Source organism: Podarcis muralis, chromosome 17 (assembly GCF_964188315.1).
Source record: "Podarcis muralis chromosome 17, rPodMur119.hap1.1, whole genome shotgun sequence".
In the NCBI taxonomy this organism is placed as follows: domain Eukaryota; kingdom Metazoa; phylum Chordata; class Lepidosauria; order Squamata; family Lacertidae; genus Podarcis; species Podarcis muralis.
In genome coordinates this window covers 27,206,135-27,225,963 of record NC_135671.1, presented here as the reverse complement: position 1 = coordinate 27,225,963, position 19,829 = coordinate 27,206,135, and the positions used below count along the sequence as shown (strand labels likewise).

The 19,829-nt window shown below is 45.7% G+C and overlaps 3 protein-coding genes across 11 annotated transcripts in view; 1 reads left to right on the top strand and 2 right to left on the bottom strand.

Annotated features, from left to right (window-relative positions):
• Window positions 1–19,829, bottom strand: part of ADAMTSL1 (ADAMTS like 1) — a 718,478-nt gene that overhangs the window by 154,845 nt on the left and 543,804 nt on the right. The gene's annotated exons all lie outside the window — the stretch shown is intronic.
• Window positions 2,390–9,311, bottom strand: LOC114587408 (SOSS complex subunit C-like). 4 transcript variants are annotated; one of them, XM_028711603.2, is made up of 7 exons: window positions 9,212–9,311; window positions 8,505–8,526; window positions 7,387–7,458; window positions 6,872–6,974; window positions 4,836–4,895; window positions 3,028–3,118; window positions 2,390–2,514 (listed from the first exon to the last, which is right to left on the bottom strand). In XM_028711603.2, exons 3-7 carry the CDS (start codon window positions 7,409–7,411, stop codon window positions 2,419–2,421), a joined length of 375 nt encoding a protein of 124 aa, XP_028567436.2. In that variant the 5' UTR covers window positions 7,412–7,458; window positions 8,505–8,526; window positions 9,212–9,311; the 3' UTR covers window positions 2,390–2,418. The 4 variants fall into 4 exon arrangements, with proteins under 4 accessions (XP_028567436.2, XP_028567435.2, XP_028567438.2 ...); XM_028711602.2 differs by having other exon boundaries at window positions 8,473–8,526; window positions 9,212–9,307; XM_028711605.2 differs by lacking the exon at window positions 4,836–4,895 and having other exon boundaries at window positions 8,473–8,526.
• Window positions 8,809–19,829, top strand: part of HAUS6 (HAUS augmin like complex subunit 6) — a 23,496-nt gene continuing 12,475 nt past the window's right edge. Inside the window, exons 1-6 of one of the 6 annotated variants that reach the window (XM_028711599.2) lie at window positions 8,809–8,926; window positions 14,345–14,440; window positions 16,735–16,813; window positions 18,705–18,837; window positions 19,013–19,160; window positions 19,753–19,818. In XM_028711599.2, coding sequence (XP_028567432.2) covers window positions 14,349–14,440; window positions 16,735–16,813; window positions 18,705–18,837; window positions 19,013–19,160; window positions 19,753–19,818 — 518 coding nt within the window. In that variant the 5' untranslated portion in view covers window positions 8,809–8,926; window positions 14,345–14,348. Of the gene's footprint in view, window positions 8,927–12,105; window positions 12,454–14,344; window positions 14,441–16,734; window positions 16,824–18,704; window positions 18,838–19,012; window positions 19,161–19,752; window positions 19,819–19,829 lie in introns of those variants that run through there. The other 5 variants (XM_077921693.1, XM_028711596.2, XM_077921694.1 and 2 more) reach the window with 5 other exon arrangements.

Genomic DNA, 19,829 nt, shown 5'->3' with positions numbered 1-19,829 from the left:
GGGGGAGGAAGGGAAAGGAGAATGTTAGCCGCTTTGAGACTCCTTAGGGTAGTGATAAAGCGGGATATCAAATCCAAACTCTTTTTCTTAATCCTGATTTGATTTTATTCTTTGGTAGATCTAATAGAAAATTATTTACAGATAACAGTTCCTAAAGCAATTCAAATGTTGTCCTTCACCAGTGCCGGATGTACGTATAAGCTAAACAAGCTCCCCAAAAATTTAAAGGTAAAAGACCTGTGGATGTACGTTTCCAAAATATAAGATAAAAAACAAATAAAACAAAACCTACCTACAGCAATGGTGTTTTGTGTTGTGTAGGCTCACTATGATGTAAGTCATGGCCCCCGCCTGCTCGCCTGCTCCCTCAAATATCCCTGGTTTGCTCCTTTCTATATATAGGGTGCCTACATTCTGCATGTGCAAATGGCTTGAGATACCTATGAGGTCCATAAACTACCATATAGCATATATTCAACACAAAAAACAGCGAGGATTTGTTGTGGAAAAGGACAGCTGGACATATAAAGGGTCCTATTACCTTGAGTAGCTTAGGACCTCAGCAAAACTAATTCCGGCCCTGTCCTTAACACTTTCTCAAAAGTGTTTTTATGCAGGGGTTCTTTGACATCGTAGACTGACCTCCGTCGAAATGCCACGGCATCGAGTCTACTGGCCAGGAATAAGTTGCACCGGACACCTTATCCCACCAAAGCCACCAGACCAGCACTCAGAGTAGGATGTAGCCCACTGAATGTGCTGACATGGTGCTGGGGTTGCAAAATGACACCGCGAGCCTGGTGCTGCTACACCGGAATGCAACGTGTGTTGCGCCGGTGGTCATTTAGCAGCTAGTTATGCGGGGGAAAGCAAAGAAGGGCGCCTTCGTCCAGGTGTGGTTCCCCTTTATCATATACACGTCAGAGCACGGCCAGCCAATCCTCTGGCCGTGGGGGGGGGGGGCAGCATGGCCGGAACAGTTTCAACCAAGGAGTGAGCCGGAGGACTTCCTCTTTGGCTCGGTTCCTCAATCACCCTCCCTCCTTATTTGCAGGTTAGGCACTGGCCTTGCTATGGACTTCGGTTGGTTGCCTTGATTGTCCAAGGGACCTGGTAGGAATTTTTCCACTTGGCAAATTGGCACTGGCCAATTGGTTTTCGCCTAAGGTAAAGGGTAAAGGGACCCCTGACCATTAGGTCCAGTCATGACCGACTCTGGGGTTGCGGCTCTCATCTCGCTTTATTGGCCGAGGGAGCCGGCGTACAGCTTCCGGGTCATGTGGCCAGCAGGACTAAGCCACTTCTGGCCAACCAGAGCAGCGCACGGAAACGCCGTTTACCTTCCCGCCAGAGCGGTACCTATTTATCTACTTGCCCTTTGATATGCTTTCGCACTGCTAGGTTGGCAGGAGCAGGGACCGAGCAACGGGAGCTCACCCCGTCGCAGGGATTTGAACCGCCGACCTTCTGATCGGCAAGTCCTAGACTCTGTGGTTTAACCCACAGCGCCACCCGCGTCCCTCATGGTTTTCGCCTACCTCGTAGCAATCATCACAACTTTGTTAGGGTTGCGGTTAGGCATTGTTTGACCTTGTGTGGGGGAGGGGAGGTGTGGCCATCACCTGCCCCTCCAAGCTCAAGGGTATTCCTTTAAAGGAATCTGGGGGTGTTGATCTTGTCCGAAGCCCGGTTGGGGGCTAGGGCCATGACACGACCCCGACAGGAACACCAGGGGGAGCTCGAGTTGGTAAGCATCGACAGGGCTCCCCCTACCAGTGGTTTACCCTTACCGGACTTCCTGCGCAGCGGGCAGGAGTCAGATATAGTCGGGTCCAACCAACGTCTAAGCCAATACCCCTCACATTCTGTAATTCAATAAAGTTGTGGTCAAATTTGCCCAATAACATAAACCTGATATCTGTGTCCTTGTGTGAGTTATTTCCCAACGAAGGGGTGTCTGCGGGGTCTCGACACGCAAGGCAGAGCGAGCAAGAGAAAACTCTAGCTGCTCTCGGTTCCTCTCATTTGTTCTCTCACTTCTGGGTACTGTGCAAGGAGGGATGGCCCCACAGTGCTACCTAGAGAAATCGCAAGTAGCCACCTCTGCCCCTTCCCTCTGTCTAGGGCAGGGTAGTGTTGTTCGTGGTCACGGAAGACCAAGTAGCCAGCTCTTCTTCACTTGGCGCCATTGTGGGGAATTTGGCCACATGGAAAGAAAAGAACAGGACACCTTAGAACTTGTTTTAAGAAGTTTAACATTCGCTGAAAACAAAATACCTGAATCCAAGATGGAAAGTCATTACAGTGAAAAAAACCCAACAACAACATTCATTTTTGAGTCCTCTTGCTTTCATAAACCAGAAGCAAAGTTTGGCAAGGGAGCAGCTGCAGGATGCTCTTCGTCCCAAGGATGGTTCCTCACTCTAAATCAAGCCGTGGCAACACAGGAAGAATAAGGTTTCCAAAGGCAGAATCTTGGGTTATGAAGTATCCTGAGGAATGTGCATGAGCATGCTGCGAAAGGAACATAAAGTGTTTCAAAATGAGACCTTTTCAATGGAAGCCAAGTCTCTCCACCGTCATGCAAGCATGAGTGAGTGCTTAAGAACATCAGATTTGGAAGGAATATCTGTTCTTTGCCACATTTCAGTCCTGCTAGTAGTTGCTTTGACCCAGGTGTGGGGAACCCTTGACCCTCCATATTGCCAAACTACGTCCATCCTCACATCTAGCTCATTCTTCCCAAGGTTTTGCCCGCAGTGTTTAAAACGGGGCTAAAAGTTGAGATAATACAGAATGTAACATGGCCAAAGCCACTTCCCAAATCAGAAGACCCTCTCAGAATTTTAAACTTTGTCATCACTATGAAAATCTTAAGCTTTTGTGATGCATGTTAGCTTTCGTCCCCAACGTCTGAGATGGGTGGGGGGTTCTTAGGAGCTATAGTCTCCGAGGCACCAAAACAAAAAGGCCCAGGGAAACTTGCAAAGCGGCCCGTTTGGATATGCTTTGGTCAGGACAACTCACCTGTAGAGCAGCCTTCTGCTGTGCAGCGATGTGCTGTAGTTCAGCATGATCACGAAAGTCCTTGTTAAGGGAAGATCTGGCGAGAGAGATGCTGCGAGCAATGATAAGAAATTGACATGTCACACAAAGGCAGGGAAGGCACCCATCAGCACAGCATCAAGGAAGAGGCTTGTCATCGCCAGGGGGCGTGTTTCAGAGTCAAGAAGTTCCATGTCATTACTTTAAATACAAGACTTGGAATTTTGGGCAAATCTGAGTAATTTGCACGTGCCAGACAGCGTTAGAAACTCAGATATATAAGCTAGGCACCAAAAGACTCCTTCAACCAAGGTTACAGTCGCCCAACAGAATGTCTAGTTGCCATTTTGGGGCAAGACAGCTCTAACGTCTTATTTTCCAAAGGATGGACTGACTGTGACTGGGTCTCAGTTAAACATCTGGCCAGCTCAGATGAAAATCTTGAGCTAGGTTAAGAGTTTTGAGAACTTAAAGAAGAAAAGCCACTTGATCAAGGGACAGTCCACATAATCTATATTAGCCTATTACTGCCTCTTTTTCTTAATGGTGACACGGGCCACTCACAACAGGGGGAGAAGTGAAGACAAGCTACAACAATTCACTACAGTGGACCCTCCGGATACAAATTAAATTCGTTCTGGGGGTCCATACTTAACCTGAAAAGTCCGTAACTGGAGGTGAAACTTCTGTGCACGTGCACAGCACGCAGAGCACTTCTGCACATGCGGCGAAACCCGGAAGTATACACTTCCGGGGTTGCTGTGCTCGCAACCCAAAAGTTACATCTCCAGAGCAGTATGTAACTCTAGGGTATAATGTTCTTGGCTCCTGCTCAGGCTGCACCGAAAATGCAACAGCTAGACTGGTGACTGGGGGCGGCCGCCGAGACCACATAACACCAGTCTTGAAAGACCTACATTGGCTCCCAGTACGTTTCCGAGCACAATTCAAAGTGTTGGTGCTGACCTTTAAAGCCCTAAACGGCCTCGGCCCAGTATACCTGAAGGAGTGTCTTCACCCCCATCATTCTGCCCAGACACTGAGGTCCAGTGCCGAGGGCCTTCTGGCGGTTCCCTCATTGCGAGAAGCAAAGCTGCAGGGAACCAGGCAGAGGGCCTTCTGGGTAGTGGCGCCCGCCCTGTGGAACGCCCTCCCATCAGATGTCAAAGCGATAAACAACTACCTGACATTCAGAAGACATCTTAAGGCAGCCCTGTTCAGGGAAATTTTTAATGTTTGACATTTTAGTGTATTTTTGGTCTCTGTGGAAGCCGCCCAGAGTGGGTGGGGAAACCCAGCCAGATGGGCGGAGTACAAATAAATAATAATAATAATAATTATTATTATTATTATTATTATTATTATTATTATTATTATTATTATTATTTTGGTTCCAGAAATTCATTCTGATTGTGCAGATAAAATATAACGGATAGAAATCTACAGGATGGGGTATTAGTGTGTGAAAATGGCCCAGATCCAAGGATCCAAAGGCAGGCACCTCCAGATGGCAGAGATGTCAGGAGTCATCCTAGGACCCGGGCATTTTCACTGGGCTGCAAGTCGCCAACAGTCAGGTGCAAAATGCGCCTGGCTAATTTTGAACGCTGGTGCCAGAAGGACATTCACTCCAGCAATGGCAGGTGAAATCAAATAGGGAGGAAACCCAAGTGTAAGTCAAAAGGAAGTCAAGCGGAACAAGAAAAAGGGACCCCGGCACATTTTGCTCTCTCGACGGCGCCCCCCAATAACTTGCCTAAGTGATACCTGAATAAAACAGCGCTACTAACCAGGGGTCCATAGTCTTCATGATGGGGAGTTCATATGTTTGGTAGAGTGGCTGCAGAACTCTGTATGCAGGAAAAGAGTTTCCCATTGAGATTGCGCTGAGACAACGTCTCTTCGTAGCCAACAAGTTACAGAATGCGAAAATACTACTACGACTCCACCATGAGCTATAAACCAAGTTCTACGCTAAACACATAGAAGAGGATTTTGTTTTCAATTCAGGGGCAGCTTTACATTTCAGCAGATTCATAGAAATCTCAAATCTTAATATGAAAACAACGATAAGGTTCAACATGGGGGAAGCGGAATTTTGGTGGAGAAGTGGGTGGAAATACAAAACATTAAAAAGTTAACTTTTTTAAAAAAAGAAAGGTTGAACTGAAATTTCTTCTCTCCAGAGGGAATGAGCAAAGATGGAAACTCTCTTGCAGCTGGCTGCTTGGAACAATTGGCACACAACTCTGATGGTTATGAACTGTTTCCATTATAAGTACGTGTTGCTGATAGGTCTATTCACCTTCTTGGTGGGTGGCGTTGCGGCTGGGTATCCGGGCCCTTGCAGCGACCTGGCTAGGGGGCGGGAGATTGTCGCCCCCTCTGCGCCAGCCCTGGCTGCGTCACCCCTACCTGGCCAATCTAAGCTGGCGGGGGGCATGGCCACAGGTAATTGAAATCGCGGCGCGGCCGGGGGTTTCTCTCTCTTGCCTCCACGCCAGAACTGCTCGGACCTGCAAGGACCTTTGTTTAACAGAGGGGAGGCTGCAGCCTCCGTCTACCCCTCCTCGATAAGGGTATCCTGCTAAAAGGATCTGGAGGTGTGGATTCTGTCCAAAGTGTGGGCATGGGCTAGGCCAGGGGTCAGCAAACCTTTTCAGCCGTGGGGCGGTCCACTGTCCCTCAGACCTTGTGGGGGCCCGGACTATATTTTGAAAAATAATAATGAATGAATTCCTAACACCAGGCAGGCCCCACAAATAACCCAGAGGAGCATTTTAAATAAAAGGACACATTCTACTCATGTAAAAACACGCTGATTCCCAGACTGTCTGCAGGCCGGATTTAGGTGATAGGGCTGGATCCGGCCCCTGGGTCTTAGTTTGCCTACCCATGGGCTAGGGCCATGCCACTAACCCAACGGGGACCCCTCGGACTGCCCTTATTTGATGTAAGTCATAGGGCTCCCCCTTCTGGTGGTTTACCCTTAGTTAGACTCCCTGCAAGGGACACGGGTGGCGCTGTGGGTTAAACCACAGAGCCTAGGATTTGCCAATCAGAAGGTTGGCAGTTCGAATCCTCGCGACGGGGTGAGCTCCCATTGCTCAGTCCCTGCTCCTGCCAACCTAGCAGTTCAAAAGCACATCAAAGTGCAAGTAGATAAATACGTACCGCTCCGGCGGGAAGGTAAACGGCGTTTCCGTGCGCTACTCTGGTTCGCCAGAAGCGGCTTAGTCATGCTGGCCACACGACCTGGAAGCTGTACGCCGGCTCCCTCGGTCAGTAAAGCGAGATGAGCGCCACAACCCCAGAGTCGGGCAAGACTGGACCTAACAGTCAGGGGTCCCTTTACCTTTAGACTCCCTGCAGGTGGGCGGGTGTAAAGTTATACAGTGGTACCTCGGGTTAAGTATTTAATTCGTTCCAGAGGTCCATACTTAACCTGAAACTGTTCTTAACCTGAAGCACCACTTTAGCTAATGGGGCCTCCCGCTGCTGCCGCGCTGCCGGAGCACGATTTCTGTTCTCATCCTGAAGCAAAGTTCTTAACCTGAGGTAATATTTCTGGGTTAGCGGAGTCTGTAACCTGAAGCGTATGTAACCCGAGGTACCACTGTAGCCTGGTTTCACCCAACGTCCAAGCCAATAAAGTTGTGGCCTGTTTTAGCCCATAACCCCAAACACTCGTGTTGGTGTGTTTATTAATCAATGGGGAACTACAGGGCACGGGGCCTTGGCACACAAAAGAAAGTGTCCCTTGGCTTTCCTCTTTGATCAGAGAACACAACTGAAACAAAAAGGCAGGTCTCTAAACTTACTGTACCTGGCTCCAGGGTGATTTGTGGAAGACTGGTTTTGCATCAGCAGCTTCCTCTTCTCCTTATCTAGCTCTGCCAAAATCGCAACCCTGTTTTTATTCTGAAACCCTGGCAGGAGTGAGAAGAATGAAAAAGTCTATGCACTACTTCAAGCTCTCCAAAGTGAATGATAAAGAGTACAGTGGTACCTTGGTTCTCAAACAGAATGCGTTCCAGGAGTCTGTTTGACTCCTGGAACAGTTCAAAAACCAAGGTGTGGCTTCCGATTGACTACAGGAGTGTCCTGCAGCCAATCGGAAGTTGTGCTGGATGTTGGACTTTTGGAAATCGTTCGAAAACCGGAAGACTCACTTCCGGGTTTTGATCGTTCAGGAGATGATTTGTTTGGGAGCCAAGGCGTTTGAGAGCCAAGGTACCACTGTATTAGAGTTTGTACTGAAAGGGCTGGTGCCGTGTTGTTTTTATTGTAAAATTTTATTATAACATAACCATGCACATAGAGGCAAAGATTACCATTTACCTTGCCCAGGAGGATTTGATGCCATCTTTCTAGTTTCCGCCTTAATTGGCTACAACGTAGTTATGGGATGAGCTACCGAAAAAAATATAAATGAACACGTGAACATAAAAGGCTCACTACTAATACAATTGTACATTAGTATTCAGATTGCAGGATGCAATAGCAACATACTTTGTAAAATGCTTGTGAAAATGTTGAGTAGCAGGTATGCTATACGCAAAGATGGTGTGAATTGGGGCCACCTATTGGGTACACGTGACCCCCTTATTGGAACAACTACACTTGGTTTGGATTGGTTTTCCAGGGACAGTCCCAGATTTACAGAAGCCGCCCCGCTTTCTGACCCTGGAATGTCCTGCAAAACTGTATTAAGGTAAAGGGACCCCTGACCATTAGGTCCAGTCGTGGCCGATTCTGGGGTTGCGGCGCTCATCTCGCTTTATTGGCCAAGGGAGCCGGCGTACAGCTTCCGGGTCATGTGGCCAGCTTGACTAAGCCGCTTCTGGCGAACCAGAGCAGCGCACGGAAACGCCGTTTACCTTCCCGCCGGAGCTGTACCTATTTATCTACTTGCACTTTGAGGTGCTTTCGAACTGCTAGGTTGGCAGGAGCAGGGACTGAGCAAGGGGAGCTCACCCCGTCATGGGGATTCGAACCGCCAGCCTTCTGATCAGCAAGTCCTAGGCTCTGTGGTTTAACCCACAGCGCCACCTGCGTCCCCTGCAAAACTGTAGGACATCCCTATTTTCCTCAGGGAAATACTGGAGGGCATGGAGCTATTCAGTCATCTGGAAGCACCCCAAGTTTTTAAAATGTTCAGTGTTTTATTATGTTTTTATATATGTTAGAAGCCGCCCAGAGTGGCTGGGGCAGCTCAGTCGGATGGACGAGGTATAAGTAATAAAAGTATTGATTACGGAACAGGACATCCCTCTTTTCATTGGAGAAACGTTGGACGAAATTTTGTTCCATGGTTCACTTTTCGGACTACAACTCCCATCAGCGCCAGCAACTGATGGAAGAAGCTGTAGTGCAAGCTGTCTTGCAGGGTGCCTGGACTAGGGAATCCGCGAAGGGGAATCTTACAGGTAGCATTGCGGTTGCTGCTTTCGGCTCACCTCCAGCAGGTGGGTGGAGTCCCTAAGTGAAAGCATAAAAATAGACAGCTCCAAGCACCTGGCGATGGACACAGTCCCCATTCACCCACATCCTCCTTGCCGGTGGACTGCTCCCTGTTTCTCTCACACCACCCCCTTTAGCTGCCCAGATGGACTCTGCTGCCCCCCCCCCTTTGGCTGTCCAGGTAGACTCTCCCAAACCTCCTTTGGCTCTACAGATAAGACTCTGCTGCTCCCCCTTTGGCTGTCCAGATGGATTCTCCCACCCCCACCCCCCTTTGGATGTTCACGTGGGCTCTCCCAAACCGCCTTTGGATCTACAGATAAGACTCTGCAGCTCCCCCTTTGGCTGTTCAAATGGACTCTCCCGCCCCCCTTTGGCTGTCTAGATGGACTCTCCCAAACCTCTTTTGGCTCTAGAGGTAAGAATCTGCCACTCCCCCTTTGGCTGTACAAATGGACTCTCCCGCTTCTCTTTCGTTGGACAAATGGACTCTACCACCCTCCCCCTTTGGTTGCCCAGATGGACTTTTCCGCCCCCTTTGGTTGGACGAATGGACTCTCCCGCGCCTCCCCCTCTGGCTGCCCAGATGGACTTTACCTCCCCCCTTTGGTTGGACGAATGGACTCTCCCGCCCCTCCCCCCATTGGCTGTCCAGATGGACTCTTCCTCTCCCCGTTTCAGGGGCTCTTTCTTCCCCGCTCACCTGCTCCCGACTTCATTGTCACGCGCGCCGCCTTAACGAGGCGGGGCCAGGAAACAAGCCCCGCCTTCGCTTCCCCGACCACCCCTGACTAAGAAAATGGTAGAGTGACACGCAGCGTCCAGCTTTCGGGATGAGCTGGAGTTTCAGCTTAGCGGAGGCTTAGCCAGCTGGGTCTCCACTGGCAGGGAGTTCCAAAGGCGCCGCCCAAGGAAGCGGGTATTCTGCGGCGGCGCCTGCGAAAAGTATTAGTAGTCCAAGTGTCTCTTCAGCGGTCAGCGTCTAAAAAAAACCCCACCTTGTTATTCTCTCCCCCCCCCCATAATATTCTTTATTGGTTTTGATTTGCACACTCCACATACACATGTTGTATTACATTACACATTTACACCTGCTTCCCAGAGCCGACTTCCCTCCTTCCCTCTTCTGACCTTTTATATCCCATCTAACTTTTTCGCATTGTCTTCATCTCTTTTGCATATTATTGTTCTTATTTCGTATTTGTCCTTCGAGTGTCTGTTGTCAAATCCTCCTGTATATACAGTTCTTATTGTCTGCCTATATTCAATTACAATTACCATTGGTTACACTGATCACAGTGTACATTTTACTTTTTGTTATTTTTCTTACCCAGAAATTGTCTTTGTATTTCACATTATGAGGTTTATTTCAGTTCTACGGGTTTCACAATTCCGCCTTATCCTTCCTATGTATGACATAAATTTTTCCCATTCTTTTTGAAATGTTTCATCACCCTGTTGTCAAATTTCCCCCGTTAATCTAGCTATTTCTGCATATTCCATTACCTTCTGTCGCCATTCTTCTACCGTTGGTACTTGCTGTTGTTTCCAAACCCACCTTGATATTCTCATGCTATATCTCATGATCCTCGTGGATGCCCTGAGCTGAGATTCCTGCCTTGCAGTGGGTGGGACTAGATGGCCCGTGGGCTCTCTTCCAGCTGCAGGATCCGGCAACTCTACACTGCAGGCTGTGGCTTAAAACATCCTTGCAACTGGAACAGAATATTGCAGGGGTAGGGTGGGAGGGGACTCAGCCCCTAGGAGTTAGGCTCCTGTGCATAGCTGTCAACCTTCCCTTTTTTTTGCGAGAAATTCCCTTATTCCAGCACCGTTTCCCACTGCTTCCCACTGCTATCCCGGATTGTTAGATATCCCGTAGACCAGGGGTCTGCAACCTTTAAGACAAAAAGAGCCACTTGGACCCGTTTCCGAAGAAAAAACAACAACTGGGAGCCGCAAAACCATTGCGACATTTAAAACAAATATATCTCCGGAGCCGCGATCTGACAGCGGGCGGGAAGGTGATGTCAGGACGGTGCGTGACTAACGCACGCACCGCCCCCATGCGACGTCACAGCCAGTACAGCGCCCGCCACAGTGAGGAGTGTCGGGGCGCACAATGCGCCTCCTCCCCTCACTAGTATCCGCCCTGGAGCCGCGGCAAAGATGTAAAAGAGCCACATGCGGCTCCGGAGCCGCAGGTTGCAGACCCCTGCCGTAGACTGTCCCTGGGACAGGTGAGGCTGCTGATCCCTTCTTTTCAAATCTGAAAGTTGACAGCTATGCTCCTGTGCTGGCCACGCAGTCCCTGCAAGGATGAAGCCAGGACCATGCAAGAAGCCACAGAGCAGGATTCAGTTACATTGAAAGCAGGGCCGGATTTAGGTTGGATGAGGCCCTCAGCTACTGAAGGTAATGGGGCCCTTTCTATGTCCAGCTGTCCTTTGTCCACAACAAATTGCCGCTGTTTTTTGTGTTGAATACAGTGGTACCTCGGGTTACATACGCTTCAGGTTACAGACTCCGCTAACCCAGAAATAGTGCTTCAGGTTAAGAACTTTGCTTCAGGATGAGAACAGAAATCGTGCTCCGGCGGCATGGTGGCAGCAGGAGGCCCCACATGCTAAAGTGGTGCTTCAGGTTAAGAACAGTTTCAGGTTAAGAACGGACCTCCGGAACGAATTAAGTACTTAACCTGAGGTACCACTGTATATGCTACATGGTCATTTATGGACCTCATAGGCATCTAAAGCCATTTGCACATAACAAAGTATGTATTTTATCAAAGTAAGTGTTGAGCTGAAATACAATTAAGAAGTATATTAATAGTGAAATACAATTAAGAAGAAGTATATTACTAGTGAAATAATTGTTAATCTCTAACTTAAATTGGTTTTTATTCATAACTAACTTAATAATGCAAACACATTGGCATTTAGCAAGAACCAAAGTTCCTTTAGAAACACAATTTATACACATAATCTACGGTAGTCTCTTGAAACTTGCTATAACATGAAATAATAATGGGTGTAAATATATGATGCAAACTACTAATAATTATAAATAACAGAATGTAGGCACCCTATATATAGAAAGGTGCAAACCAGGGATATTTTAGGGAGCAGGCTAGCAGGCGGGGCCCATGACTTACAAAACACTGTTGCTGTATGTAGGATTTATTTTATTTGTTTTTCATCTTATATTTTGGAATTGTACATCCAGGTTTTTCCCCCTTAATTTTTTTTGGGGGGGTCCCCAAGAGAGTGGGGTCCTAAGCTAGAGCTTGTTTAGTTTATACATAAATCCAGCACTGATTGAAAGCCCGAGGGAGATTTTCCCCCTCCGTTGCTAGGGAGCAGTTTCCACTTTCCGCCTGCGGAAGAGCCTCGCGCATCAGGCAGACACTTAATTAGTAGCCCCTCTAAACCTTTCGTAGCTCTACGCCAGCGTGCCTCGGTTGAGAGTCGGGTACCGTATATGTCTCCGGCAAGCGGTGCATGCTGGGAACTCGGATGTCGGTTTTCCCCCATTGGCTGGAGCCGCGCATATTTCTTTTTGATTGGCTGGCGCGCGGCTCGCCGCCCCTCCCGGTTTTCTTTTTTGGCGGTTTGAGCCTCAATGGCGGCGCGTGTGGTGGGCGAGGCGGCGGCAGCAGCAGCGGCTGAGGCTGAAGAAGAAGGGCGCCTCTGAGAGGAGCTGAAGGGCTTGGCGAAGGCGGAACCCTTGAGGAAGAGCAGAACGCTGACGCGGAGGATATACCTGCACGTGAGGAAAGGAAGACACGGGTCAGCCCCCGGCTCGCCTCGCGGCCATGAGCGCGCAGCAGCTCCCGCCTCCTCCCGCCTGGGAGAAAGAGCACCTCTGGCTCTACCTTCTGGCGCTGGGCTTCGACCCGGAAAAAGCCGCCGCCGGGAGGGTCTCCACGCATCTCGGCCTGGGCGTGTGAGTGGGCCTTTTTTTTCTTTTTTCTTATAAACTGACCTTTGTTTAATGCTGCGTTCCCCAAATTTGGGTTTCCGGCAGGCTTTTGGACTACAACTCCCATTGTCCGCAGCCTTCCTTGGAGGTTTCTTAAGCAGAGGTTGGGCCCCCCCCAAAATTTCACTACAGTATTAATATACTTTTTCTTAATTGCATTTCAGTTTAATAGTGGTATTTCAGTTCCACAGTTAGTTTGATAAAATACATATTTTGTGATGTGCAAATGGCTTTAGGTACCTATTTGGCCCATAAATTACCATATAGCACATATTCTTTTATATATCTGTACAGTGGTACCTCAGGTTACATATGCTTCAGGTTACACACTCCGCTAACCCAGAAATAGTGCTTCAGGATGAGAACAGAAATCGGGCTCCGGCGGCGTGGCAGCAGCAGGAGGCCCCATTAGCTAAAGTGGTGCTTCAGGTTAAGAACAGTTTCAGGTTAAGTACGGACCTCCGGAACGAATTAAGTACTTAACCTGAGGTACCACTGTATATCTATGTCTATATATTTATATCTAAATATTACTGTTTTTTTAACATATCATTTTCAACAATTACTAAACATACTTTTATATCTTATACAATTTTTTTTACTTCCATCAATCACATCTGAAAATTTTCCAATCTTTCTCATTTAATTTACATTTCTTGCTTTCACTATTACATAAATATCATAACTAATACGTCTCTTCTTTCTCTTCTTTGCAATATTTCATATATTCCTCCTTACAAAACTTCTTGTAGTCCTAGCGTAATTTGTTGATTACAGTTGCTCTTCAAATAATTCGTAAATTTCTTCCAATCGTCTGTGAATCTCTGGCCCCGCAGGTTTCGAATAATCCTTCCTGTCATTTTATCCAATTCTGCGTAGTCCATTAATTTCGTCTGCCATCCTTCTTTCATCGGTATTTCTTCTTGCTTCCATTTCTGGGCCAACATTATTCTTGCCGTTGTTGTTTCGTATAAAAACAGTTTAATATCCTGTCTATTAATGTCCTCGACCATATAGCATATATTCAACGCAAGAAACAGCAACAATTTGTTGTTGACAAAGCACAGCTGGACATATGAATGGCCACATTACCTTCAGGAGCTGAGGGCCTCATTAAACCTAAATCCGGCCCTGTCTGCCACAGAGCTTTAGTTGAGATTCCTGCATTTCAGGGGGTTGGGCTGGATGACCTTAGGGGTCCCTTCCCACTGTACAATTCTGTGACTCCGTGATGGGTATTGTACAGTAGTTTGAAAGCAGCTGGAGACCCACTGGTTTAATGGGTGTACATCTCACACAAGTTCCTAGAAGCGACAGCGCTGGTGAGGATGGGGTTAAAATGCTATGGGGGTTTATTCGAGCATATTATTTATGGTAGTGGTTTTTTGAAAAATATACGGTACCATCTTAAAAATGAAGTACTCGTGTGCCTTAAGCACATCTCTGGTGGGCAAATGTTGGTAGATGAAGTTTTCCCATCACTGCACCTCTCTACCTTTAAATTAAAAAACAATGTCCATGTTCATGCAAATTGTATTTACCGACACTTAAATGGATCATGGGAAAGAATTAATAGTGCAGGACTGTTGCCTTGTAGCACTCCTGTAAGTTTTAAATGTGCTATTATACGAGGGGGAATAAAGCATGGTTGGATGTTAATCCCATTTCTTACTCCAAAAAACAACAACCTGCTTCTCTATAAATCTTATTATTTTGTGAGCTGCTATCAGTGCATTGAAGGGCCCTCTAAGGGAGGAAAGGAGGCAATCCTGGTGGGTGCTGAGGTTTGTGCATGGGGCAATTGTTTCCTTTACAAGGACATTTCTGGTTTTCATTTTTTTTATTTATTTTTTAGGAACATGTTTGATAAACCGAACAAAGATGCATTTAGTATCGTTGTGCACTTCCTGTTTTCCAACGTGGACCAGTCTCGTTGTAATGAGATTTTCAGGTGAGTGTCATGTCCCTTTAACTTCATTTAAAGGATGCTTTATTACTCAATTGCCTTTTCTTATTGTCAAAATTATGAACGGGTCCACAACTTCTGGATGGCCTTACAAGCCAAACTAAAAATTGTGGCCACCAGAATTTAGTTGGTCCCTGCCAGGCAGCGCCTTTTCACCCTTTCCTGCAGAAAAGGGTAACAGGGTGCTTGCCAGTTTGATAGCTGTGTGGCCAAGGCCCTAGCAACTATGCAGCCCACAATTGCTAGTAGCAGCCTTCCTCTGGGGAGAAATTGTACATTGCTATCCCTTTGTGGGACTGCCGTATTGCTCCCCATTAAAAGAAAATAGTGTAATATCCAGCCCACAAGTAGTAGAGGTCTAGTCTTGCTGCAGAGGAGATAACCATAATGTTTGTTTCTACTCCTCCTCTGCCCACCAAAAGGATGCATATTGTGCTCAAGGTAGGGGGAAGAATTCCTGTGGATATGATTAACAGAATTAGAGGAATGTGTAGGTACTACTTGTTAATTTAACATCCTTTGCTCCATTTCTTCACATCATTTTTTGAGATTTTAAGCTTGCTGCTGCTGCTCTCTCTGTGTGTAGCCTTTGTTTGAGAGGAAAAACTAGCTAACAAGGGACTTGCTGCACATTTTCTGGAGATTATTTAGTTGCAACTCCTGCAAGATCTTCTTTGTGGTGTTGGGATCACAACGTGCTGGAAACTGATAGCGATGAGCAATAGAACTCTTTTCCAACTGATGTCATGAATAGTATCTTTGTAACAATATAGTATTCAGTGTTTGGAATATACGATTACACAATTTATTAGTTATAAAACATAGCAGTGCATTTAGCAGTTCAATCTTGCAAATGTCTATTCAGAAGTAAGGGCTTCTATGTTAAATAATACTTGCACTCAGGAAAGTATATAAAAGCAAGAGATCAGTTCACTAAAATAAATTATTCTGAAAGGTCAGATACCTGCTGGGATAAGACTTAAGTCATGTGCCAGAATTTTCTGTTCTGACAAGTGTATTAGGTGATAAAAAGCTTTCAAGCTTTACTAATTGTCATGGTTAGCTCAGTTTCAAAAGATGCAGATGGAGGAAGCCAGTTGCTTGGTAAGATGATATGTGTTCAGTTATTTATGCTAATGCCAATCTATTGTAGCAAGCAGGAATTCTAGCTTAAACAAGGTTGTGGGCATTCAGAATGGAACTTGATCTCTTTTTATCTGCTTTTTTTGCAGTCATTAAGTTCTAACTATCCACAAAAGCAATGGATAGTGATTTATTTCCAAACCAAACATGAAGATAGGATTTTGGAGACAAAATGACTGGCTGGGTGGGAAAACAAAAAATCTGAGAAAGTGAGGGAGGAAAGGCTGTGAAATAAATCTCTAGTTAAAAACAGAATTTAAAAAAACCCCAAGCTATATCAATTTAAGATATATGTTTTTTCCAGATAATATCTTTATTGATAAATTCAGGTAATATTATTGTGCTATCATAGTGGAACTAGACTGCACAGCTAGCTAGTAGAAACTAATGCCTGGCTACATTTTGTCAACCCCTGCTTAACTATGACAAAAGCTGAAGAGAAAGCAGGCCAAATAGACTTCCTAAGGGAGGGAATTTAACAGTCTAGGTGCTGCCACAGCACCCTAGGAGAGGTGCTTGTCTCCTAGCTATTTGTCATTCATCACTGGTGGGACCTGGAGATCTTAAGATTAGGCAGATTTATATTGGAGACGATGCTCCTTTTGGTATTTTGGGCCCAAGTCATATAGTGAGAGACTTGTATGTCAGCTTGTGTTTGGAAGTGAACTGGAAGCCTGTGCAGCTGTTGTAAAGTAGTCAGCGCATGTTCTCTTGGCTGAACACACACCAAAACCCTTTGTTGACATATTCCACATCAGCTGAAGCTTCCAAATATTCTTCAGAGGTTGCCCATTTGGAACACATTGCTGTAATTGTAACATGCCTCTTCTTGTCTCCATAACTTGCCTATTATTTAGCACAGGGGTAGTCACCAGGGTGCGTTCCAGAACTTTTTGGACTCCACCTCCCATCAGCTTGGCCAGGGTTTGGGGATGATTTAGTATTATCAATGCCAGCCTGAAAATTGACTACAACTGTTGTCTATGCAAACTCTATCCTAGGTGGGATACTTAGCTTTTTGTTAATGCATATCTGTTTAGAGAACACTGAGCCTTTTGTATTGCTATGTTTTGTGAGAAATATAACTGATTCATTGAACGTTTGTTGAAATTGACTTCTTTCCCTTCCCTGGAAAGATTTTGTTTTCCTCCAACAGATAAAAAGACAGACTCTGAATTCAGGAAACATAGTTATGAATGGCTAAGAAGAATTTCAGTAAGTATCGGTAAGAATGAACAAGGGGTTCACATATTTGCCCCATACATATTGGTGGTCTATGAGAATTCCTTTCAGATTTTGTGTTCTGACTCTTTAGGTGTTGAGAGGGAGAGTTCTCTCATGCCTTCTCTGCCTCCACCATTTCACCTTTTTCACGCTTTCATCATCTTGCAACAACACAAGTAGTTCAAGTTGTCAGCAGATGATAGAAACTGTTTGAAAGGAGAGCCAGAAAGGAGTGTGGACGAAGATTCCTCCCTCCAGTACTTGCTCCTTTGGGGAGGTTTCCTTGCCAGCCCTAAAAGTAGCTGGTCAGTTTAAATTGTTGATGTCCAGGATCAGAACATTGGTACCTCTCTTTAGTTTTTAAACAGGGCATTTAAAAATGGCTTTGCAATCCTATGGTTGCAGCACGTGGGATTGAATTTGAAACACCCAGCGCCGACATGAAAGTACATTTGATGAAGTCATGCTGGGTGGGATTCAGCACAGCAGAAGCTATTCCTTCATTTGTTTGGAATATGAATAAACAGGCAGCCCTGTTCAGGGAAGTTTTTAACGTTTGATGCTTTATTGTGTTTTTGGGAGCCACCCAGATGGGCTGAATAATAATAGTAACAAAAGAACATAGTGATATCCAGCCATAATAAAAAATGAAAAGATAACAAATAAAAACAGATAAAACTATTATCAGAGAAAAAATTGGATGTTTTCCATGGGAAAACATTTGGGAAAGTGTGTAAAAATAAAAGTTGTTAGCCTGTGACAAAATGTGTCCAATTTCAGAGCCTGTCTTAACTTCCACAAAAATCCAGTTGTGATGCTACATGGGTCGCTGTAACTAAGCTGTTCCTGTCCAGGAATGGTCATTGTTAGCACAGCAATGATGTCTGGGAATCCCTGCTCGTCCCAGAACAGCTGCCGACGGGGGGGGGGGGGGGGGAGGCAGGGATGGCACTCTGGTTGTTACTTTAACTGGTTTGCAAACGGCAACAACAACATGCAATCGCCAACATAGATCCTGGGGGGCCTCCACTATTCTTACTTGGCTGATCCCCAAAGTAACCATGGGGGCTGGTTGGAGTGATGGAAGGGCTGCTCTTGTTCCACAAGTGCCTCCTTTGAACACTGGGCCACTTTGGGGGTCTGGACTTCACGGCCCTCTTCCTCTCCTGGCTGGGATTTCTGCATTTCAGAGGCTTGGACTAGATTACCCTTTGGGGTCTCTTCCAACTCTACAAAGCACTCCTAATTACTGAGATCACTACTGTCACTTCCAGTGGCAGTGATGAATCAAGGAGTACTTCCAGACTGTGTGCCTGTTCCTTCAGAAAGTACAGCCAGACCAGTGATGGGGTGGACTACCTCTGTTCTGTCCAGTGCCACATTCCCTGGGGTGGGGAAGTAATCTGTGGACCTTGCATGCTGAGTGTTGGTGGGGCACCTTCCTCCCCCTCTTCTCCCCCCCCCCCTCACTCCGCAGAGGAAGGAAGGTGTATTGTGAGCTGTGGCTCAGGCACAATATTATTAATTTATAAACCACTTAAATGTCATAATGGCTTCTAAGCAGCACACAGCTATAAAATCGATACATACTTAGATCCACAATAACAAATCCATTGGGGCACTCAACATCCTTAATTAAAATCTACAGCAAAACAATAAAAAATCATAACAAAGCAATACAATCAGAAGTTCGGTATTGGTTCAAGCCTCAGGAAATGGTGAAGCAAAGTATGCTGATTTGTCAAAGCTACTTGGTATTGTTTTATTTGCCGATTGTATTAGTGCTACAAACAGGTAGTAGCTAAAGCTTAAATCTAAGAGATAGAGTTGTAGGCTGCAGTTCACTTCCTCCGTTCACTTTTTTATCCTTTTAATCCCCGAGGACGAATGTGGAAACAGCTTTCCTCCAGTCGTTGCGTCTTTATTCCTTTCTCCCGGTGGCTCTAAGTTCATTCATCTAATGTACTGCTTCGCAAGATATGTCATAATGCAACATGTTAAAGTAGATTCTGCAGGTAAGCAATAATTTCTTGGAAGGCTTTCTATTCCAAACTAGCTTTTTTTATATGCACGCCACGTGGGAAATAAATTGTAGGACATGCAGTTGATACTGGGTTCAAGGGATCAAAAAAACAGAATGAAGGGGGGCCCATGCACAAAAGGCTTGAGAAACTTGCTTCTTCCATGTAGGTGCTGACATATCCTATCCAGAAGCAGTGAACTCAAGACCTCCTGACTTGAACATTGCAGTTGCAAAATATCATGTAGCACAAAACAGATTTTTACACGGTCTGCAAAAGGAAGACACTTTGATTCAAGAATTGCAGAAAAAAGCATTGTAAGTAGAGTTTCTATAACCTGTAAGTTGTGGCAGTGTGAGTGATCCAAACAACCGTATAGCTGATATTGTTGAGTTTTTGTTTCTGTGCTGCCTTCCAGCCAAAAAAGGCCCTCACAAAGGGTAGCACACAAATACACAATTCAAATAAAGGAATAAGTATGAAACTTACAAAAATGTAAGACAAAATCTTAGCACTTCAAAAAAGACTAGAAGCCAAATAAATTCATGATCCTCTCAAAAGACATAGGGCAGTCTCTACAAAGATGTCATGGAGAATAGGAGTAAATCCCTAGGGAGCAGGCCTGTGTAGCTAAAAAAGGCTTCTTGATTCAAACAAACAAACTTTTAGGGAGCTGCCATCTTAGAATTAAAAAAGGCTTCTTGATTCAAACAAACAAACTTTTAGGGAGCTGCCATCTTAGAATTGCATATTACTAAAAAAGTAAACACATGAACTACGTGAAGCACATATTGGGGGTTTGGGGCTTAAGGAAAAAATGCTGTTTGCTCTTCACCAGCTGCTTTTGGGAGTATTGTACATTTAAGAATCTTTACCTGTAGCTATTGGCTTTTACTTCTTTGTTTGCAGGCATTTTAGTAAGCGAATTAGAGATTTAAAATTTGAAAATGCAGATCTGGACAAGCAGCTCCAAAAGTAAGTGCACC

Excerpts from the sequence above, each read along its gene's own strand:
- LOC114587408 (XM_028711603.2), bottom strand. The coding sequence starts at position 7,411 with ATGGCATCAAATCCTCCTGGGCAAG. Across the intron at positions 6,975-7,386 it reads ATCAAATCCTCCTGGGCAAG|GGTTTCAGAATAAAAACAGG; the intron begins GTAAATGGTAAT and ends CACTCCTGCCAG. Across the intron at positions 2,515-3,027 it reads AGCAGAAGGCTGCTCTACAG|CATGCTCATGCACATTCCTC; the intron begins GTGAGTTGTCCT and ends TTCCTTTCGCAG.